The sequence below is a fragment of the Puma concolor genome, chromosome F2 (assembly GCF_028749965.1).
Source record: "Puma concolor isolate L17-30 chromosome F2, mPumCon1.1.hap2, whole genome shotgun sequence".
NCBI lineage: Eukaryota > Metazoa > Chordata > Mammalia > Carnivora > Felidae > Puma > Puma concolor.
This window is the reverse complement of record NC_141684.1, coordinates 19,864,834-19,888,290: the sequence shown is the minus strand read 5'-3', so window position 1 is coordinate 19,888,290 and position 23,457 is coordinate 19,864,834. Positions and strand designations below refer to the sequence as shown.

The window sequence follows — 23,457 nt, the reverse complement described above, 5'->3', positions numbered from 1 at the left end:
AATAACAGTGTTACTGAGATAGAATTTGCCTTCTTTGTCAAGTGTATATCTCACTTACTTTTGGTATATTCACAGAGTTATGCAACTATTTCCACAATCAATTTTAGAATATTTTCACCACACCTAAAAGAAACCCCGTGCTTTTTTAAAAATAAAATATTTATTTCTTGTCCACATTACATGAGGACTGCAAGTTGGTTACAGTTTGGGCTAGAAATCCCGTACTTCTTAGCAGCCACTGCCATACCTGCCCCAGCCCCAAGCGACCACTAATCTACTTTCTGTCTCTGTGGGTTTGTCTATTCTGGACTTAGAATATAAATGGACTTGCACAAGATGTGGTCAGCTGTGACTGACTTCTTTCACTTAGCATAATGATTCCGAGGTTCGTCCATGTCGTAGCATGTAACTGGTTCCATCTGATTGCTGAATAATATTCCAGTATACGGATATACCAAATTTTATTTCTCTTTTCATTAGTTGGTGGACGTTTGGCATCTTTCAGTTCTTGAAGCACTAAGTCCCCGTGTCTTCAGCTCTTTCCCTCTGGCCCCAGATCAGGGATTGCGGACTCAAATGTCTGTCTGCTAGGTGGAAGGAAAAGAGGATGGCAGATGTGCCCATCTAGAGAACGTGTGCCCATCTAGTATGGGTAGCCCCTACGTCACCATTGCCAAGTGGCCATTCTGACCTAGTGCTTTTGGAGCTGTAGGTTGCTCCAGAGGGGCTGGATTCTGGATTTTTATGTGGAAATTTCCTATGTTTTTAGTAGGAAACAAACAAACCTCACGGGAGAGAGACGGAATACAATTCTGCTTGAGACTAAATGCTAAATTAAAGGTGATCCCTGGTGATACAGAGACACATCTCACCTTCAGGAGCCCATGAAGAGTTAGCTGGAGTGTGGGCTCACCTGGAAACTACTGCCTTCTCATTTGGCAACACAAAACAGCTGTTCATCCTTTTGGAGGAAACAAGGACCCAGGTCTAAAATCAGTACTCTGGATCGGGAGGGAGTGGAATTTCTCTCATTCTTTGGCTCATCAGTAGGCTGGGGCAGGAAAAACAAAGCACCACTAATGTCAACATTAAATTAGTGCTCGGTTGTCCTGCAAATTACTTGTGGCCCACTTCAGGATGGATTATAACCTGCTGGCATGACTTTGATTATGATTATGACTTCAACCATGGTTGAGAACTGCTGATCCTGCACAAGATGTGCCCTGAATCCATAAGGACAGATTTATGGAACTGGGAAGGAAAAAACAGTAATGGTGTGGTCTCCTCATATACAAAGATGCCATGGTAATATATGTTGGGGTGTGGAAAATACTGAGGTTCGTGACAACAGCAAGTGTTTATTGAGGAAATAACCGCTCTGCTTGCCACAGTCCATTTTCCATTTTGTTTTGCATGTGACTACAAAGGAAGTGGGTATTTAAAAAAATTTCGTCTTTAAGTTTACTTATTTATTTTGAGAGAGACAGAGACAGTGTGAGTGGGGGAGGGGCAGAGAGAGGGGAGGAGAGAGAGAATCCCCAGCAGGCTCTGTGCCATTAGAGCAGAGCTGGACACGGGGCTCAAACCCACGAGCTAGGAGATCCTGACCTGAGCTGAAACCACGAGTCGGACGCTTAACCCACTCAGTCACCCATGTGCCCCAGAAGTGGGTATTTTTAAAGGGAAAGAAGTGAATAGAAACCAGCAGTCTAGTGCCTGACATTGGCAAAGAGGTTTTAACTTCATTACCTAATTTGAGCCTGTGGGGATAAGCGTTTTTACCTAACCCTGTTTTATAAATTGAGACATGATAGAGGAGAAATGACATGATTAAGGCCATCAAACAAAGGAGCCAAAGACTTACATCCTTATCATTAGATTCCAAATCCCCTATCTTTTCCATAAATATATAGCTGCCCTTCTAATACTTTCCAATTTTGGTTTAAGTAACAGGTATAGATATTTTTACACCTAATAATATAGTGTTTTAAGGGCGCTTGTGTGGCTCAGTTGGTTGAGCATCCGACTCTTGATTTTGGCTCAGGTCATGATCCCAGGGCTGTGGGATCAAGCCCCATGTCAGGCCCCATGCTGAGCATGGAGCCTGCTTAGGATTCTCTGCCTCTGTCTCTGTCTCTGTCTCTCTCTCCTGCCCCTCTTCCCCACTCATGCTCTCTCTGTCTAAAATAAAACATAATAATAAAAATAAAAATAGTGTTTTATTGTATATTTATTTTACATATTTTATTTTATTGATATATTTTAGATATAAAATATTTACTATAATTTGTATTATATTAATGGTGTTTGAGTTTATATTGTTATTACCCACTCAGAAAGGAAATGGGGATTTTCAAAATGTTTTAATATTTTTTATTCTTTGAGTTATCAACATTAAATTAACTATATAATAAATAGTGGGGATCAGGTGTACATCTGATTTACCCAGGCATTATAAAGAAATTTGATGATAACAGATATGGGAGACATTAATCAGTCTCAGCCAGTCTCCTTTGCTTTCCCTCTCCTCACCTTCTCTCCCTTCTTTCCTCCTTTTTATTTTCTTATTTTCCTAGTCAGTGAGGTGATAATTTATAAGAAGCAAGAAGTCCTTCAGACTCAAGAAAAATTGTGCTTTTTTGCTTAATGCATTTATACATTCAATTCATTCAACAGTGAATATTTATAAAGTTACTACATTGGTTTCCTATTGCTGCTGTAACAAATTAACACAAACTTGGCAGCATAAAACAAAGAAATGTTATCGCCTTAGTTCTGGAGGCAGCAGTCTACAGGTGTCACAGGTCTGCATTCCTTCTGGGGCTTCAAAGGGGAGAAGCCACTGCCTTGCCTTTTTCAGCTAATAGAGGCCACCTGCATTCCTTGGCTCCTGGCCCCTTCCTCTTTTCTCTCCAACTTCTTGCTTCTCTTGTGCCTTTACTTTCATGTCTCCCTCTCATAAAGAACCTTGTGGTTACCTTGGGCCCACCTGAATAACTCAGGATAATCTCCTGATGTTAAAATCAGATGATCAGCAACCCGTTCTATCTGTAGCCCTAACTCCCCATTGCCGTGTAAACTATGCACAGGTTCTAGGGATGAGGACATAGACCTCTTTGAGGACTGGGGATATTGTATCTACTGTATACCGGGTACCATATGGACTTCTATTCTGTTGGATTCAGTTTTGCTAATTAGATGTACTTATCACTGACAGCTGGAGATCTGTGTGTCCATTTTTCTGTTGGAGTGCTCATATGTCCAATGTCTGCCTCTTCAGACACACAACAGATATACCATAATGCCCAGCATCTGATGTCACCACTAACCTCAAGAGAAGTACCTCCATTTGAGGCTGTGCCTGTGCATCACTATCAAGCTCACTACGACATATCCAGAGAGGCCTCTCATTACTGAATGATGCTTTTTATTAGAATTCTGTCTCCTATCACAGGTTAACTAATACTGAGTGTAAAAGTTGATCTTTGTTGGTCTGATCCACTTTCACAAGGATGGGAAACAGGGTAATGTGTGGAATTTAGCATCTCAATGGGGCACCTTGGCAAGTGAAAGGAGGCATTATTAATATTCATGCAGGGGGCACCTAGGTGGCTCAGTCAGTTGAGCATAGACTTTGGATCTCATAGTTTGTGAGTTCAGCGCAGAGCCTGCTTTAGATCCTCTGTCCCCTCTCTCTCTGCCCCTCCCCTGCTTGCACTCTCTCTCTCTCAAAAATAAATAAAACATTAAAAAAACATAATCACGCAGGAACAGTTGGTGTAAAAGAGGACTATCTTGGGAATAGTGGGCCATAGGGTCTCCCTAAATATCGAGCCCAAATGAATAGCAGCCATAAACACTGGCTATAAAAGCATATTGCATACTCCGTTGGTTCAGAGCACTGCGATACAAGCTTGATGTCCTTTGCTTCATTTAATTCTTACAACAATCTTATAAGGTAGGCATTATTATTATTATTATTATTATTAATCCCTAGTTTAGAGTTGAGGGAAACAAAGCTCAGAAATTTAAATACCTAGCTTAAGCTAGTAAGTTGCTAAGTTAGGATTTAAACCTAATTTTGTAAAACACTAAGCCAAATGCTTTTTTCTATTATCCTGCCTTCCAGAAAAAGTATAGATTCTTGGAAATTGTTGTTGCCAGCTGGGTAAGGTTGGGTATTTTAAGAGAGGTTAGATATTAGAGATACATAGTGCCTTTATTAGAGGTCTATGAAAAACCAGGAGCTATAATAGATACTTTTTCTTTGTCTTTCCTTTAGGTCTGTCAGTTTGTTGTCTCTGTAAATGGGCTCAATGTGCTGCATGTAGACTACCGGACGGTGAGCAATCTGATTCTGATGGGTCCTCGGACGATCGTCATGGAAGTCATGGAAGAGTTAGAATGCTGAGCAGGTGGACATCCTGGCCCTTAAGTGGCCTGAGGATGATCAAAGCCAGGACAACACAAAGCAATGCAATGACAAGACTTCCATACAAATGGATGGTTTTGGACACACAAATTTTTTCTCCATATATACACATCTTGATTTGAGTTTCGTACACTGTTTGAATGTGGAAGAACCGGGTAGATCATCTTTAAAACAAAACAAAACAAAACAAAACAAAACAAAACAATTTACGTCAGTATAGAAAAACATTGAGAAATGGAATTTTCTTACATAGTAGAATTGCCTTACTTGATTTCCATGTGTTGGTCTCACCTGTTGTTTTTTTAATCTTAGTTTGCAGAAAGTTGTTGAAATGCTTCTCTGGCCAAAATAGCAATGTGCTAAAATCCCCTCCTAGGAATCAATAGAGTAGTTATTACAGATTTTAAATGGTTCTCTTACCAAAATGATTATGGAACTGTTTATTAAAGGATCTGAATCTCACCAACCTTCAAATAATGCAGCATCCAAAGGAATATTACCTGTTAACTAGCATTTTGAAGAAGGTTCTAAAGCATTCAAGTGCTTAAAAGCCATTGAAAAAATGGCTTTTTCTTAATTCCTGCCTTTAGTATCAACTTGTAACATATGATCTCAATTATGGCATTAGTTAGAAAACAAAAACCACGTGATAATATGGGTGAGAGAAATAGGGAGATAATACTTACAATTTTGTGCTCTGACTTCTTTCTGACCCTAAATAATTTTGTTCTGTCCATCAGCTACAGAAGCCTTCTAGAGTTAATCCAGAATATGTTGAATGTCAAAACAGAGGAATTTGTATATATACATATCAAGCCTCTGGCAAGATTTCACTTTGAAGTTGTCCCTTTTTAAGTGAAGTGTTCTAGGACTTGGCCCATATGTGATAAAACTTGAAATTAAATTGCTTCATTGGCCTGAATTTTTACTAGCTTTCTAGCATGACGTATTCTAGGGACATAACATGTCTTGTTTATTTGGTGGGATTATTTTTCACCCAAACATCGTCTTGCATTGTAATTTTTCAACTCACTGTATATACGCACATTTCTTCTTTTGTTTTAGAAAGGAATGCATTTGGGAATTTGGTGTGTAGAGGAAATTCCTCAGAGTGCCAAATTAGGTAGTCAGGGAACGCAAAATTCCATTCTGAACAACCAGGTTTCTTTCTTATCATGTATTCACAAAATAAAGTACGAATGCTGTACCTCGGCCATTCTTTTTGTGATAGGTTATCATAACGTACTGGTACTGGTAGGATGGACATGCCATGCAAAAGATGTTACATATATATGTTTCCGGTAATCCAACTTTTCTGATCTGTAGCGTTGGTCAGAGAGCAGGATTTTGAAGTAACATAAAAGGTCTAACAATAGTCCCGTCGATCTACGTTTGGGAACTAGTATCGTCTGTGTGTGTGTATGTGTGTTTATACTGTATGCCAGGCTTTGTGCTACGGCACTTAACATATGTGATCTCTTTGAATCTTCATCAAACCCTGCAAGATAGGTATTATCACCCTCATTTTTCAAGTGTGGAAACTAAGTCTGAGCAAACTTAAAAATAGTCTCTACGTTCACACAGCTGCAAGAACTCGTAAGATTCAAACGTGGGCTTATTCAACGCTAACGCCCGTGTTACCGTCCCTCCCCGAGTGTCTCCCCATTTAGGGACCTAATGTTGTGGGCTTCTTCTGTATCCAGTGCTGTGCTAAAACTATACGTCACTTACTCCTCCTGACCTGTGAGGTCAATATCGTCATTTTCTCCATTTTACATCTGAGGAAAGGACTCACAGACAGCTTAGTCATGTACCTAAGGCCGCACAGCTAATACAATGGGAGACCTTATGGTTCAGCTTTAAAAGTTTTTAGAACATCTTTAAAAAATGAGTCTTAAATGCTTTCTGTGACCAGGGGTTCGTTAAGCGACAAAAGAGGAAGAATGGCTTCTTCTTGCCAGCCGTCTGTACTTTGTACTCATGTCCCAGCGTGCATCATCTCAGGCCCTGGCATACACCATCCCTTCCCTTTAACCAGTCTAAGCACCAGAGAAGCATCTGCCTTCTGTTTTCCACACAGCCTCCTTCCTGCAGGTAGACTTTCTTTGATTTGGAGAGTGTTATTGATATCTTTGGTCAAATGAATACTGAGGGAAGGAGAGAAGGAAAGAAAGGGAGGAACTATTTCTCCCTTTGGCTCTCATAGCCTTCAGTTTAAAGGCCAGATGACGGATAATTCAACCGAAGGCCAAGAGAGCTTTACCCTAGCTGTTCTTCAGCCCATTTTTGACATCCTTACAATGTGATTAAAGTGAATGATCCCATTCCTGTAGGGGCACTAGTTAGCTCCCTCCAGCCTTTGCACAATTTCTCCTCTCCAAAATGTTATTTCACCTTCTTTGCCTAGGAAAATCTGTCTAATTAACCCCCCTTAGATATTATCTTGTCTGAGAAACCTTTGCCCACTCTGTAGTTCTGGGATTGACTCCCCTTCTCTAAATTCCCACGGACCCTTATGCATCAACACCCTCTAATTACAGCATTGGTATTTGCTTTGAGGTGGTGCATCATGTGTCTGTCTCCCTAACTGCACTCTGAGTATCTGCAGAATGTTCCCTTCCCCTAGCCCAGTTTGTGACACAGTAGTGTATCAGCTATCCACACTGCCCAACAAACCACCCGCAAACATGGCTTATAACACTCTGTGTGCTCATGATCCTGTGGATTGGCAGTTTGGGCAGAGCTCTGCTGGGATGGCCAGCCATTACTCAGTGTGGTGCTGGTTGGGTTCCCGCAAACGTTTGTGGTCTGGGATGGCCCAGCGCATGTGTCTTGCAGCTGGCTGAGGTGCCTCCATTCTACCCCGTGTGGCCTTTCCCCACAGCTGCCCAGCCTTCCACATTAGGCCTCATGAGTTCAAAGAAGGTGAAAATGAAAACTGTGGGACCTTTTGTGGACTCGCCTGGAAAGTCACAGTGTTACTTCCGTAGCATGTCGTTGGTCAAAGCACGTTCGCAAAACTAGTTCCGAGTCAAGAGGTGGGAAATAGATCTACCTTTAATGGGAGGAGCTGCAGAGAATTTGTGGCTACTTTTAATCCACCAAGAGCAGGCACTCCCCATTCATGGAATAAAGGACCTAAGAAGTTACCTAGTTATTGAAAGGCGAGACGCAAATAACTGACCAAACACTGGGTAGAAGTTTGATAGGAAGTTGTAAAGAAAGCCCGGTGCCTAATGAAAACTTCAAAGTTGGAAAATCCTGAAATGATAGTGCCTCACGGAGCCACGGACAGCAGTTTAATCTTCTGCTGATGGGGAAACTGCAGTATGGAATGATCAGGGGCCACGCCCAACTCATGAGGCTTGTTGAGGCTGGAGCCTGGGCTAGACATCAGTCTTCTGCCCTCCCATGACATGTCCTTTACAAGATAGCTTTCTGTGGTGGATGCAAGTATGGCGAAGCTAGGCCTTTGGCTCCGGGGTATTCATAAAATGCAAGGGGCACCATGTACCCATGAAGGTGAAGGGCATACATTTTAACTGACTCAGGCCTTGGGTTGTTAAATCGTATCATTAAAAAAAGTATTTTGTGTGATATTTTAACAGATGAATTGCTTTAAAATTTAGGAACTTCATTCCTGAATATAACACCAAGAATTATTCTAAATTAACAGTAAACAATATTTCTAAGAGCTTTTATTTCCTCTGTGTGTGTGTGTGTGTGTGTGTGTGTGTGTGTGTGTGTGTGTGTGTTTATCAGTGTGTGTGGTTTCACTCACTGAGAATCCCTGAAATGGCTTTCTTTGTTCCCAGAGAAAACACTTTGATTTTTCAGGTGTTTGTGTAATGTGTTCATGTTTCTGTGATGGAGGTGGAAATCTTTTTTGTTTCCTCATTAGCATAATATGTGCTATCAGTGCAAATTTCAAAGCCATGTTTGTTATTTCTGCTGTAGAGAGAAAAATGCAGTTGCCTTTTGGGTTGGTCCTATTGTGTGGTGTTTTATTATTAATCTCTGATAAATAATTGCATAAACGGATAGGGGGACTAGTTGAGTAATGATGGGTGACAGGAAGAAGATATCCACGTTTGAGTAGATGAGATGCAGTCAGCTTCATATCATCTTATAAAAGGTGAATGCACTGGGGTGGTGGCAATTAGCAACTAAAAATCATTGCTTTCAGTTCAAAGTGGAGTCTCACATTTCCAAGTACTCTTTTCAAATATTTGTGACAATAACCTACTTTCAAGACCCATTTTAAACTGACATTTACTATTCTCTCCTGTTGAGTATTAATCCTGTTTCATTTTTGATCAGCATAACTCTGGAATGTTTCAGTTTTGCCAACTGGTTAGAGTCCATTGATACCATTGTTTTAGCCATTTATGGTAGGATTTCAGGTGTCATATGCTTTTCCTCAGTTCAACACCAAAAGGACAAATCTACAGCGTACCAAAATGAAATTCATCATCAAAGTTACCTATTATATTGTTAAATGCATTAATATATGTACTTAATATATATGTTTATTTTTAAATTAGGTTGAATTTATGTTTTCCTTTCTTAAGAATTATAGCAGAATACTTAAAATTGAAATATGAAAATAGATTGTATAGAGTGAAATAAATGTTAAATTTTTAAAACAATGACTTTACGTTTATAGCATTTCCTGTCTTTTAGCACAAATTAGCCACTTTTTATCCTAAGAAAGGGTTGCATTATAAAGTTGCTCTACTAGTAACCTATCAGAGAAAACACATGGGACTCATATCTACTTCTCTAATGTAGCCAAAAGTGCCATTTGTAACACTACTTAATGATGGATGTTTTCTGAAGCTCTTTTGCCTGAAAAAAAGTGCATTAAAAAGCTTTTTCCGTACTGTATTCGATTTGGAATCATTTTCTGCCTGGTATTTCATCCTGGTATTGCTGAGTATTATGGAATAGTCTATATGGAAAAATGTTATATAGTTATTTACTACTCTGGGAGAATGTTAGTTCTTTTTCTATTTTCAACTAATTAGGAAATGGATTACATAATTCAGTATGTGTAAGGGCAGGGTAAAATATGAGGGTAAGTGATATTTGGATTGCACTCAATATTAACCAAAAGAACTTTACATTTTTCTCTCGTGTATTCCTTCCTTCCTTCCTTCCTTCCTTCCTTCCTTCCTTCCTTCCTTCCTTCCAGGAATCTTGCTGAAACTATGTTTTATTAAACACTGAATATAGGCCCTGGGTCTACAAAACTGAGTAGGTATGACCTTGAATCCATCCTTTGAGTCACTTTTAGGCCTGCCTCCTAAAAGTGTTCTCTCCATGGAGGGGTGGGGGATATGAAATCATGGTGTTCAAGCAGATGGTTTCATGTGCCAGAAACCACCATCTGACCCGAGAACCAGAACACTGATAATAACTTACATTTAACTGTATCTTCCTTCACAACCATGTCCCCCACTTGCCCTTACTCAAGGTAACCACAGTGGTGAGTGTTGAGTTTACCATTCTTTTGTTCTTGATAATTGTTAAGATTTTTTTTAATGAACTTTATTAAAAGAGCGTCAAGTTTTATATAATATTCTGAGATTTACATGTTTTCATTCAGGATTATATTACTAAGATTCTTCTAGATTTTTTTTTGTGTGGTCATAATTAATTCGTTTTTCACAGCTTCATAAATTTCTAGGGCACAAGTTGTCTATTTTCTTGTCGTTAGGCATTTGGTTTGTTTCCACTGTCGTCGTCATCATCACTAATGGGGCTGTTATGAACATTCTTCCGCCATCTCCTGGGAATAAGTGAAGGAGTTTATCTTAGGTATTTACTTGGGAGAAGAACCGCTTAGTCATGGGAAACGTGAGTGCTGTCTTTACCAGATCACATCTAACTAGTTCCCGAAGTGGTGAACAGATGTACATTCCCATCCAAAATATCAAAGTGATATGTGTTGTCAATACCTTCTCCAACACTTGATATTCAGAGACGTAATTTTTGTCAAATAAATGCCTATTTGGTCAATGACAATGAGAGTCTGAATTTGCTGCAAAGCTCATAAATAAATTTAAAGCACAGAAAATGCAATTAGTAGTTTGTAATCCTAACTTACTATAGCAATGTCTTCATGATGCCCGGATGTCTTGAAACTTTTTATCCTTTAACAACTCTGTGATTCTGATGAAGCAAGGATTATTGGAAGTTTGTAAGACATACTTAAGAACATCCAACAAATAATTATTAAGCACCTACTATGGGTCTGTCTCTAAGTCTTTGGCAAACAACTATAAATAAGACAGGTCCTCATCCATACGAAGTTTACATATTCTTGGGAGCCACAGACAATAAGTAAGTTACATAAAGAAAATAGTTCATTTTTGGGGTACCTGGGTGGCTCAGTCGGTTGAGCATCTGACTTTGGCTCATGTCATGATCTCGCTGTCTGAGAGTTCAAGCCCCGCGTCGGGCTCTGTGCTGACAGCTCAGAGCCTGGAGCCTGCTTTGGATTCTGTGTCTCCCCTTTCTCTCTGCCCCTCCCCCGCTCCTGCTCTGTCTCTCTCTCTCTCTCTCTCTGTCAAAAACAAATAAACATTAAAAAAATTAAAGAAAAAAAAAGAAACTAGTTCATTTTAGATAAGGGTAAGTGCTAAGAATTAACTGAAACCAGATGGGGTGATGGGAAATGACTAGGATTCCAACGATGTAGTCCGTAAAAACCATGTTACTCCGTTCCAGTGAGGCACCAGTCACGTTACAGTCTATGCGAACAGTGCCCTCTGAAGTTATGCAGTGCAACAGCTCTTTACAAAAGCCTCTGCAAACCTCTTTCCAAACCTGACTGAGTTACTACCTGAAGGATGGGATTGAGCCAGCCTTAGGGAAATCTGGAAGAAGAGTATTGCCGGCAGAGGAAACAACAAGTCCAAAGATACTAAGGCTAGAAAGGGCAGAGGGGTTAAGAGCATGGGATCTGGAGACATACAGGCCTAGATTCAGATTCCAATTCTCAGGCTTGAGAGCCCGTTCAGTTGCTCAACCTTTGTAGGTATCAGTTTCCTTATCTCTATAATGGAGATTACAGCACTGACTCCATTTGACCACTGTGAGGATTAAATGGAATAATGCATGTAAAATCTTATCCTGGTGCCTGATCCAGAATAAGTAAGCAATAATTGGATGCTTCTCTTTCTTTTCTGCCCAGAAAACAGGAAAGAAAATGAACTCTGGAGAAGTTATGACTTGCCCCAAACTCATGCCAACTAAGGTATACATGGGACTGAAACCCAGGCCCCAGAATGTTCAGTCAGTGCTCTTCTCAGTGCATCTTTCTTTTCTTTTCAAGATTTTATTTTAAGTAATCTCTACACCCAATGTGGGTCTCAAATTTACAACCCCAAGATCAAGAGTCAAAGGCTCCACCAACTGAGCCAGCCAGGCACCCCTGGTGTATCTTTTTGTGTCCTGGTTTTCTCATTTTTAAGTGATATAATCATCTTAGAAAGCTATCATGAAGATAAATTAGTAATATATTTGAAGGTCTTAGTACAGTGCCTGGTACATAGTACTTTAAACATAACTATTGATAGCTATGACTATTATTATTATTATTACCATGTCATGCTAATTATCAGTCATGTTGAAAGACCCACACTAATTCATAAGATTGTCTATACAGAGATATCTTCATCACTAACCATATACATTTTAGTTGTTTTTGTCATAAACGAGATAACAGAAGGGTTAGAAAACACATACATGAGGGGCACCTAGGTGGCTCAGTTAGTTAAGCGTCCGACTTCGGCTCAGGTCATGATCTCACAGCTTGTGTGTTTGAACCCAGTGTCAAGCTCTGTGCTGAGAGCTCAGAGCTGGAGCTGCTTCGGATTCTGTGTTTCCCTCTTTCTCTGCCCCTCTCCCGCTCACATTCTGTCTGTCTGTCTCTCTTTCAAAAATAAACGTTAAAAATTTTTAAGAAAAAAATACATGATCATCACTATATTCAATTGAGTACATTAAAAGAAGTCGCCCACTCTGTAACTTTTTTTGTTTTTTGAGAAAGAGAGAGAGCACACGTGCTGGGGGGGTGGGGGGAGCAGAGGGAGGGAGAGAGAGAGTATCTTAAGCAAGCTCCAAGGTCAATGAGGAGTCCAACTTGGAGCTTGATCCCAAGACTGCGAGATCATGACCTGAGATGAAATCAAGAGTTGAACACTCAAGAGACTGAGCCACCCAGGTGCCCCTGTCACTTTTGCTATGCTCCTCAGGTACTGAGGAGCAAGGAGATTCACAGGTTGTGTAGAAAACATAGCTCTAGATTCGTGGCTGTAAGTTGGGAGAGAGCAAAAATCATTTCACTTTGGATCTTTACTCAGCCACCTCACTTTGAAACTAAAAATGTAAATAACTTACCAAACACAATCTTTAAAACTCAAGATCTCATATAAAGTAATTTCACAAAACTGCATATTATCTCTTTACTACCTGATGCATTTCCCCAGTGGTCTTATAGCCTGTTAGGAAAACAATGGATGTAGTCAGCTGTCCCAAGGCAAACATTATTTCAGGGTTATACCGGTAACTTAGTCTTGATTATAAAAAGAAGTTGCAAATGTTTCCTGGGCAAACCTTAATGGAGACATCATTCTGTTTCTCTTCTGTGGGCAGCTTCTGGAGTCCAGAGGCTTAGGAGAGTCATGCTGGAATTATGTAAGCGAAACCACCACTCTGGGCTTCTGTTAGCACCAGCTCTCCGCAGGCAGTGGAGGCACAGGCTGCTGCTTGCCTGCTGTATCTGACGAACGCACTGGAGCAAAAGAAAGGAGCTCTCTGTAAAGAACTTGGCAAAGAGTCTCATGTTCTTACATCCTGGATTTGACAGCTACCCTTTTCTTTGCCTGTCATTCTTCTGCCTCTATGACTTTCTCTTTGCCTTCTGGTACTCCTTATCTTATTCTAAACTCCCCCTTGCCCCCTTGGGATTAAATGTTAAACTTATTTCCCTCTGAAGCCTGAAATGCCTGGGTTCACAAAGGCTGATTCATAATACAAACTTTATGGAAGGGGGTAGTGACACCTCTTGAGTCCAGCTTGAGGGGCTGGGTGGAGAAAAAGGAAGAGAGAAGAAAGAAACATTTGATCTGTTACCTCAACTTTGAAAATGTCTGTATGGGGAGCGCCTGGGTGGCTCAGTCGGTAAAGCATCCAACTTTGGCTCAGGTCATGATGTCGCGGTTTCATGAGTTTGAGCCCCGCATCAGGCTCTGTGCTGACCGCGCCGAGCCTGGAGCCTGCTTCAGATGCTGTCTCTCTCCCTCCTGCCCCTCCCCCATTCATACAGTCTCTCTCTCTTTCAAAAATAAGTAAAACATTAAAAAATATTGAAAACGTCTATATGAGTGTAGCCAAAACTGAGATGAACTCAAATTTTGAAAGATCTGGATCTTCCTGCCACTGAAAGGTGACGAAGTACAATAGTGCCCTTAGTCTTGAACCTGGGGAAAACTTGGAGCATGTGACATGGGAGCATGAAGGTTAGTTAATTATGAAGCAGGTGTGGAGTTTAACAGCAGAAAGCGAGGAAACCAGGGCTGTGAGCTCTAAGGAAGATGGGAGTCCGTGAACGCCAGCCCAGCCAGCGTGTTAAACAAAGAACCCCTGTTTTTTGTTTTGTTTTCTTTTGTTTCCAGATTTTCTCTCAGCCAGTCTGAGCCACATAACATATGAAAAAAACTGCTTCTAGGGCTTTTCTTGCTTGAAGTGGAATGGGAGGAGGTAGGATCCTGTCTTACTTTTAAAGTACAGTTTGTCTCTTACTGAAAGCACATGGTCATCCACTCATTTGCATCTCTGCGTACCAGTCCACCTTTTTTGCTTTCCTCCTTCTTGCGTAAGAAAACTGGCTTACCTGTATGCACTCTACACACTCCCATCTCAGGACATAAATGGAAACAAAAGTGTGAAAACAGAATCTTTTTTTTTTTAATCTGTAGGAGGCCTTGTAAATTTGCTGGTTTCCTCTGTCATTATATGGTTGGAGAGACAGTCCTACTAAAACTAATAACAATAATAGCTAATATTTATTTCACTCTGAAAATAGGCCAGCTACTCTGATAAATGTTCTCTATGGATGATCTCGATCCTCACATGACTCCATGATGTAGGTTCTAGTAAGATCCTCATTTTGTAGACAAGGAACCTGGCTCTCTAGGGAGGTGAAGTCATTGGCACAAGGTCAGACTGGAACCCAGTCATTCTGACTGCTGACAGTATCTGCCTCCCATGGCCACCCAGTTTGTCCAAGAGCATAAGATCACATGTGCACGTGGTGGCAGAGAACCATCTAGAGCCAGATTTTGCTCCTCGAGAGCACTCCATTCTAGATGTTGCTGTCGGGACCACACAAGGCCCCCTCCTGAGCAGCCATGATCCAGGGCTCGCCCCTCTTGCCTGGTGGCTGCCTTAAGGCTCTCTTTCCTCTTGCGGACATGAGAGACTCCTCTTCCTCTTCTCTTTCCTCTCCACCTCACTACCTATCATTTGGTTCAGTCCTATGATTTCCTTTGCTCCAGAACTGGGGGTATAGTGGCTATTTCTCCAGCCCCTTTCTTAAATGCTTTCTGGGGCACAAATACCCGGACACTTTTGTTTTCATGCACCCATTTCATTTCATTCATTCAATACCTAATAATATGTGCCTCCTATGCTATCTAGTTTAAGTGCAAATCACAACAGGTGGGCAGCCAAAAAGTAACTTGGCAGCTCCAGAGGGTAGGAAGGAGCTACAATGAGTCCTGTATCTCTAGGACCTAATACCGTACCCCGCACACAGTAATCTCTTCATTAATGTCTCTTTAACAAAGTATGTGTTTGTAAAAATCTCTTCAAATTCATAGTGTACTTTCCCAAAATGGAAATTGGCCCAGATGTCTTCTTGATGCCTCCTTTCTTAGATGACCTGTGAAATGCACCCCACCCTCCTTTTCTTCATTCCTGGAGGCAGTCTGGCGTATCCTGGTTTCCCTAGGTCCTCCAATAAGGCCAGACTGACATCTGCTGGAGCACAGGAGACCTTCAATCTGGCCTCTTTCTTGGAGCTTAGTAGGAGAAAGTGGTCTTACAGCAAGGACCAAGGAGAGGCAAAGAGACTTCCCTCTTTTAGAAAGAGAGACATTTAAGGTCACAAACCCATCATGAAAGGAGTCAAAGCAAATCTCTGTGATTCTGGATTTCCAGAAAGAGTTTCTCAATGATTGAGAAAGTATGTGCTACGCACATGCTAAGTGTTTTATGTACCTTATTGTTTGATTTACTTTATGCACATTGTCCCAAGTAACCACTTTACAATGCACCTCTTCACAGTGTTTCCTGAACTCCAACTTCACGTTTGAGCTTCTAACCTTCCCTACAACCACCACTGTGCAGAACAACTAGGGTATAAGGCCAGGGCTCCATGATATAGCTGGACTTTGTACTCAAGCCTGCACACATGAGCGCACACACACACACACACACACACACACACACACACACAGATGTTTGAAGGAAAAAAATTGGATGAGGTCTGTGAGAGTTGTTGTTGTCTTTTAATTCCTGAGAAACTCTTCATTCTTAGAGGTGCTGTGCTTTTCTCATGTGAATTACAGGTCAAGAAAAGTGTGTTCAAGTTTTCCCTTAGAAATGGGAACACGTTGGGGTACCTGGGTGGCTCAGTTGGTTGAGTGTCCAACTTCAGCTCAGGTCGTGATCTCACAGTGTGTGAGTTCGAGCCCCACGTCCGGCTCTGTGCTGACAGCTCAGAGCCTGGAGCCTGCTTCGGATTCTGTGTCTCCCTCTCTCTCTCTGCCCCTCCCCCACTCATGCTCTGTCTCTCTCTCTCTCTCTCTCTGTCAAAAATAAATAAACATTAAAAATATTAAAAAAAAAAAAAGAAATGGGAACATGTTGGGGTGCCTGGGTGGCTCAGTCCATTAAGCGTTTGACTTCAGCTCAGGGCATGATCTTGTGGTCCGTCTGTGGTTTCGAGCCCTACGTCGGGCTCTGTACTGACAGTTCAGAGCCTGGAGCCTGCTTCGGATTCTGTGTCTCCCTCTCTGCTCCTCCCCTGCTTATGCTCTGTCTCTCAAAAATGAATAAACTTAAAAAAATTAAAAAAAAAATGTGAACATTTCAGAGCCTGCTTTTGAAGGCTACCTCGAGTGGCACCTGGGTGGCTCATGGGTTAAGCGTCTGACTCTTGGTTTCAGCTCAGGTCATGATCTCACAGTTTGTGGGTTCAAGCCCCACATCAGGCTCTCTGCGGGCAGTACAGAACCTGCTTGGGGTTCTCTCACTCTCCTTCTCCTTATGCCCCTCCCCTGATCATTCTCTCTCTCTCTCTCTCTCTCTCTCTCAAAATAAGTAAATCAATTAAAAAAAAAAAAGTTTGAAGGCTCCGTCGATATTCTACCTGAGTTACTGACTACGGCAGAGGTTCGTCCGGAGAGAAAGTGTCTATTAACAACTCAAGATCATTAATGCCCAGAACAAGAAAAGCTCAATGGCTATGCATTTTTATGGTTGCTTAACACAATGCGGGTAACTGTTAGGGGGCTTCCTGACTTCAGGTCCCCACCATGTGCAGGAAGGACAGCATACATACATCCCCCTTCAGCCATGTTCAACCATGGGATGAAGTACCTCTTTCTTACTCTTTGGAAATAGCTTCTGTTCACATCAACTACATTGTGGATGCCTTGGGATGATGTCAGCCTCTTACTATGAAAAAGAGCAAGTCCAGAAACAAAGCACCCATTGGTTTGTTTGGCAGGTCTGGTGGGGTCAGACAATCGGAGGGTTCTGTGAGGGCTGAGACCACCCATTGCATGAACAGACACTGTCTCTCATTTGACAACTGGAGTCTTCCCCTGGTAGTCCAAAGGGAATTCTATAAAAAGTAAAAATAGTGCACATACAGCTTCTCATTTAATACTGTTCTTTTTTTATTTTTTATTTTTTGGTAAAAATTTCCTTTACGGTTAGCGTCTAGACTCTAAATTCAAGTAAAGCTTCCCTTTTTAAAAATTTTTGCGGGTGTAAGTTAAGAGTACAAGGCATTTCCTTTTGATGCTCCTTGCCTTTTGTTCCCGTAACCACCAACTGCCTTTCCCTCTCTCCTACTCTTTTCTTCCCCATTTTGACTTCAAACCTGGTATGTCTCCTTATCAGCTTCTAGCAGCCTCTTCTACCACTTACTGAATGTTGAACCCTACCTGAGGGAGGCTGGCTGGAACAGGGCAAGCATAGACCTGAGAGTGGGTGCAAAACCATGTGATGGAAAATGCACTGGAGCATCTCTGTGGAGAGGCTATGTCTGTTGGTAGGTCCACATAGGATGACATATAGGAACAGAGCCAAAGATCAGCACCTAGGCAACAAACAGAAAGATCTGTTGCTGTTGCAGGATCTGAAATAGGAGACAAAATAAGAATGGAGACAAAAGTCATAATCTAGACAAGGCAGAAATGTGTTAGGAAGACAAAAACTAAAGCCAGAAAGAGAGTCTTAGAACTTTAGTCATGAGCAACAGCATCCAGAACTTTCTTCTAGTCTGTATCAGCCAGGTGATGATCAATCCCAGTTCAATTAAATCGAGAATGCAAGTAGACTTCTCTTTATGCTCTTATGATTTTCTGCCTCATATTAACTGTATTTATACAGTTGTCTTGTCTTAACATCGAAGACCCTAGTCCACTCGTCTTGGTGTGATCCACAGTCCCTAGCATGTAACTCCGTAACAAAATGATTCATCCACAAACATATGCATTAAAGACAGTGCCAGGACACTGGTTTAACATCCTAACTTAGGCAGTTGCCATGTGGAATATAAAAGACACACAAAAAATGAAATGAATAATTACCAGCACCAGCTGTTTCCACCAGCTATTTCCACACCAGCCATCTGGAACCTCATAAAGTTGTTGTGAGAATTCAGTTAAATGAGATAACCCGTGTAAAGAGCTTATTATATGCTTGGCATGTAAGTGCTTAATATCATTATACTTATCATAATAGGTAATATCATCATGCAGTTTTATTTTCAGCACACACCAACTAGGAAATGTGATTGTGGTAGAGTGACTAGAGGCTTACTTGCCAATCCTGCTTCCTCCTCCTGGATACACAGGAAGTCTACATTTTCCAGCCCACCGTGCATTTGGGTGGGACAATGTGACTCGATTCTGGTCAATGGTATGTGGGTAGAAGTTATATACACCACTTCTGAGGCTGGCTATAAAAATCTCCTGTGAAATCTTACACTCCCTCTTACATGGGGCCAAAAGAGAAGGATTCTGTGATAGAGAAGCCACATAGTGGAAAGATCCTGGATCCCTAAGGTGTCTGTGGAAGACAGCATCCTGACTCAAATCACGCTATGATGTGAGCAGGAGACAAACTTGTATTGTTTAAGCCCCTGAGATTTGGGGGCTTATTTGTTATTGTAGCATAAATGGCCTTGTTCTAATACAATGGTATTGGAGAAAAGAAAAAAGAATGCTTTAAATTAGTTATTTGAAAGCAAGCAACTAATTACCAAAAAAAAAAAGGCAGAAAAAAAGATTTACCCATGAAACCAATCTGCAAAATGGTATAGAGGTTTTGGAAAGCTACAAGGCACCATTGTCTGCTATGAGGTAGTCCCAGGTTTTCACACTGACATAATGGCAGAGCTGGGATGTGAATCAGGTGTGTCCAACTCCAGGACCAGTACTTTTTATTTTTATTTTATTTTTTAACTACATCCTTCATCACTTTGGAATTAACCAGCAGAAGTGCCTCCTGCAAGTTAATGATAACATACAGGATCTCAGTGGCCAAACTACATTGAATGATGAGTTAGCCAAAGGCTTTGGCAGGTGGTAGAAAGGATGGTGGAAAAGAAAGAACCAAAATGTAAAGCAGTGCAGAAAGTTCAGCATGGTGAGATGTGCCATGAGCAGGAAAATGTGTCACAAAGCCAGAAGCTAAAAGAGGGGAACAGGGCAGAAGTGTGGAGGGATGGAATCAAGAAGAAAGGCTCAAGCTGGATACTGAATCATAGGGGGTTGTTGGAAAGTGGCGGTAATGTGATTTTGCCAAAGGGAACAGTCCTGATGGACAAGGCTCAGCAGGATGGACTTGAGGCATGAGAATGAGTACAGCAGGAAACTTCCCCCAAACCCCCTTCAAATACCAGCCCAAACTGTGTCATGACTATGGAATGTAGAGACGCACAATATATAAAGACTAGCTCCATTATCACTCAGGGTGGTCAGATTTGAGGTTCACAGTTATTCCAGGAAGGTCGATGATCTCATCTCCAAGTTTCCTTAATACCAGTCACATATATTTGAAGAGCTCACTTAGCTCTCATTGGCATAGACATACAAATAGCTGGCAAAACTATTGAGTAGCATCATTAAAGGCACATTGTTGACTGTGTTTTTGGTCTCCTGGCATCCATTACCATTTTTTCTTTGCTAACAGCACCTGTATTTTGGTGGTGAACTTGCCTCTCCCTCATTTTCTATAGTTGTCATGAGATGTCTATCATGGTGCCCTAGTCTCTCCAAATGAAAGAATGGGCTCCAGACCCAAGATAAATCAATACTATCTTCGAGGGATTTTGAGCAGGATGCAAGGATGGGGAAAAAATCGTTGAATTTCATTAACCCAGGTGGTCCCTCAGGCCCACCCTGGATCTTTTCTTCTGTAAGCCTGATTCTCAGAGCCTTCTGATGAAATCTGTAAATTCTACTGGTCTTTGGTGAGGTGTGGAGTAAATGGACCCAAAATCAGGACAAAGTGGTTGGGTAGGCTTGGAAGAGTACAAGGTGTCAATTCTGCAGAACAAATGGAAACCAAGAAGCAGATACAGAAGCAGGTATCTGCTGAGGAATTCAAGCATGTGGAAATGATCAGCTTTAGGGGTTATGCTGTGAAAATATTTCTCAATTAATTTAGAAAAGAGGGAAGATCAGTCAGCATGGTTTTTGTTTGTTTTGGTTTTGGTTTTGGTTGCAAGTGACAGAAAACCAGCTTGAACTAACTTACAGGGAAAAAAAGACTTTACTGCTTTATTTAACCACATTGCAATAGGAACAATGATTATATAATTTATCATTCACCTGGAACACTTCTGAGACTGTAAGAGGGAGCTATTAATGATTAAGCCGGAACAGCAGGTGTAAACCAGGACTGCATAGGCAAATTGGGAACTGGAAAAACTCCATGCGTGTTAGGAAATCAGGATGAGTAAAACCTAAAAGACTGCCAGGGATCTCACTCTCTGTATAGCTGTTACTTTTCTCTACTTTCTACTTCTCTTGTGTGGGCTTTACTCACATAATGGGCATAAATTCTTACAGCTTACCAATCAGAGAGGAATGGATGTTTGTCCATTGGCTTCAGTATGAAATACCCTGCCCCGGAATTCCAACTCGGTTGGCCTGTGTCACATGACCATCCCTGGACCAACCTTTGTGAACAAAGGGATAGATTCCCACTACTGGTTCACCTTGGGTCATATGCCCTTCCTGTGTCAAAGACATAGGAGTACTATAAACCAATAGTCCCAATAGTCTGAAGAGCATTTTTCCAAAGAGAAGACCTTTTCTGGGAGAAAAAAGCCATACATGTCTACTATAATGGCCTTTTGTAGCGTGCCTACTGCCACATCTATTGGCAGTGTGGAAACATAAAACACAGCTGTTGGGTAAGATACATGCCATATAAACCACAGCTGCCGATGCTGGGACTACCTGGGAAGAGTGTTAAACCATGAACTCTGTAACCCTGGAAACTGTTGGATTGCTCTATCCCTTTATAATCTAATACATAATAGTCCATTAAGTGACATGTAAGGAAGGCCCCAGGACTCAGTGTTCCTATGAGCCTCTAGCACCCCTCAAGTGAAGTGAGCTTACCCCCCAAAAGCCTTTGGCAGTGGACACTGGACACCTCAAGTTTCCAGCGGGGATTTGGGGAACAGAAAGGAAAATGAAGTTCCCATAGAAAAGGATTGAGAAGGATCATGTTAGGGGTGGACTTCCTTTCTACCCTAGCTTGGCCCATACTCCCAGTTCTGCTACTCTGGCCCCTGTTCCAGCCCCATTGTTGGAAAGCACAACCATTTATGATGAAACTTGGAAGAGACATTATCTTCTACCTACCTTGCAGAGGACCTCTTGGTGGCTAAAGCTCACTAGTAGTGTGCTTTTCCCTGGCCTAGCCCTCCCCAGGGAGAAAAAGAGATGGATGAATGTGTGGAAGGCTGACTGGGTGACCATGGACTCCCATCCAAAGAAGCAATTCAGCCAAAGGGCAGGGTAGAAAGTTGGCCCAGTGGAATTCGATTTCACTCCAGAGGACACAGTGTTTATTGGAGAGAGCTATTCAACCTCAAAGTTGTGCCTTCCAGAAAACTGCAGCTTTTACTCTAATAAATAACCAACGAACTCAACCCAAGCCCTGTTGGAGTGGGTAGGACTATCCTTACCACGGTGTTGATCAGCAGGAATGTCACCTGTAAGCCCTGCCCTTTGGAAACAGTTGGCAAGATTGAAAATGCTGGAAGCTGTAACCATTCTTTGGAACTTCACATAATAAATGGGAGATTCCACAACAGGCTACTAATAGGTAAATTCTCCCTTGCTGGGCTGCAAGTATATGAGCAACTCACAGGAAATTCTTCTTAGAGCTAAACAGTATAAATAAATAAACACACACTAGCATCTGGTTCAGGATAAGTAGCTAATGAAACATGTCATAGTTCACCCTGGCTCAGAGTTCAGGAACATCAAACAAATTACTGGAAGTTGATATGATCATTTCAGTGCTGGTCTTTGGTCAGTGTACCTATTGCCTGTCCTATTTTGCTCATTTGTTCTTTCAAATGTTTCTTCTCTCTTCTTTCATCGTCCAAGATGGAGTATTTCTTTTTTAACTTTTTGTTCAAGTATGTAGTGGTTTTGTGGTCCTGTTCTAGACTGAGGCAGTCATTAGCCTGGCTGCTGGGAGGGCTGGTGACCAGTAGTGCTTGGCTGGACCTCCTTTAGTCCAAGCCCTCTGCTAATGAGAGCTACCTCACATTATTCACAATAGCCAAGCTATGAAAACAACCTAAGTGTCTGTCATTGGATGAATGGATCAAGAGCATGTAGTATAGGGGTGTGTGGGTGGCTCAGTGGGTTAAGCATCAGACTCTTGGTTTTGGCTTAGGTCATGATCTCACATGAGTTCTAGCCCTGCATCAGGCTCTGTGCTGACCACACAGAGCCTGCTTGGGATTCTCTCACTCCCCCTCTCTCTGCCCCTCCCCTGCTCATGCTGTCTCTCTCTCTCAAAAATATATAAACTTAAAAAAAATGTGGTATATATGTATCGTGTGGTATATATGTATAGTGGAGTATTATTCATCCTTAAAAAAGAAGGAAATCCCTAATTTGTGACAACATGGAAGAACGTGGAGGATATTATGCTAAGGAAATTAAGCCAGACCAAGGAAGACAAGTACTTTACAGTATCACTTACATGTGGAATCTAAAAAGGAAAATTGAACTCATAGAAATGGAGAGTGGAAAAATGGTTATCAGGGTGTGGGGTTGGGGAAAATAGGGAGAGATGGGTCAAGGGTACAAACTTTCAGCTATAAGATGAATATGGTCTGGCAGTCTAATGTATAATATGCTGACTATAGTTGATAACACTGTCTTGTATAATTGAAATTTGCTAAGAGGGAAGCACTTGTGTGGCTCAGTCAGTTGAGCGTCTGATTTCAGCTCAGGTCATGATCTCACTGTTCATGAGTTTGAGCCCCACGTCAGGCTTGCTGCTGTCAGCCTGTTGGCACAGAGCTGGCTTTGGGTCCTCTGTCCTGCTCTCAGTGCCCCTCCCTGGCTTGCGTTCTCCCGAAAATAAATAAATATTTGAAATTTGCTAAGAGAGTAGAACTTAAGTGCTCTCACCAAAAGCATTGGGAGGGGGAGGGGAGGAAAGAGAGAGAGAGAGAGCTG

The 23,457-nt window shown here is 41.6% G+C and overlaps 1 protein-coding gene and 1 long non-coding RNA gene across 2 annotated transcripts in view; one reads left to right on the top strand and one right to left on the bottom strand.

Moving 5' to 3' along the window:
- The window catches only part of DEPTOR (DEP domain containing MTOR interacting protein), a 136,639-nt gene extending 127,320 nt beyond the window's left edge, over positions 1 to 9,319 (top strand). Inside the window, exon 9 of the mRNA XM_025922801.2 lies at positions 4,283 to 9,319. Coding sequence (XP_025778586.2) covers positions 4,283 to 4,411 — 129 coding nt within the window. The 3' untranslated portion in view covers positions 4,412 to 9,319. The remainder of the gene's footprint in view (positions 1 to 4,282) is intronic.
- LOC147571874 (uncharacterized) lies at positions 4,730 to 14,108 on the bottom strand. Its single transcript, XR_015246586.1, has 3 exons — positions 13,574 to 14,108; positions 13,055 to 13,232; positions 4,730 to 4,804 (listed from the first exon to the last, which is right to left on the bottom strand). It is a non-coding gene; the product is annotated as an uncharacterized LOC147571874 (long non-coding RNA).
- Positions 14,109 to 23,457: the final 9,349 nt, after the last annotated feature.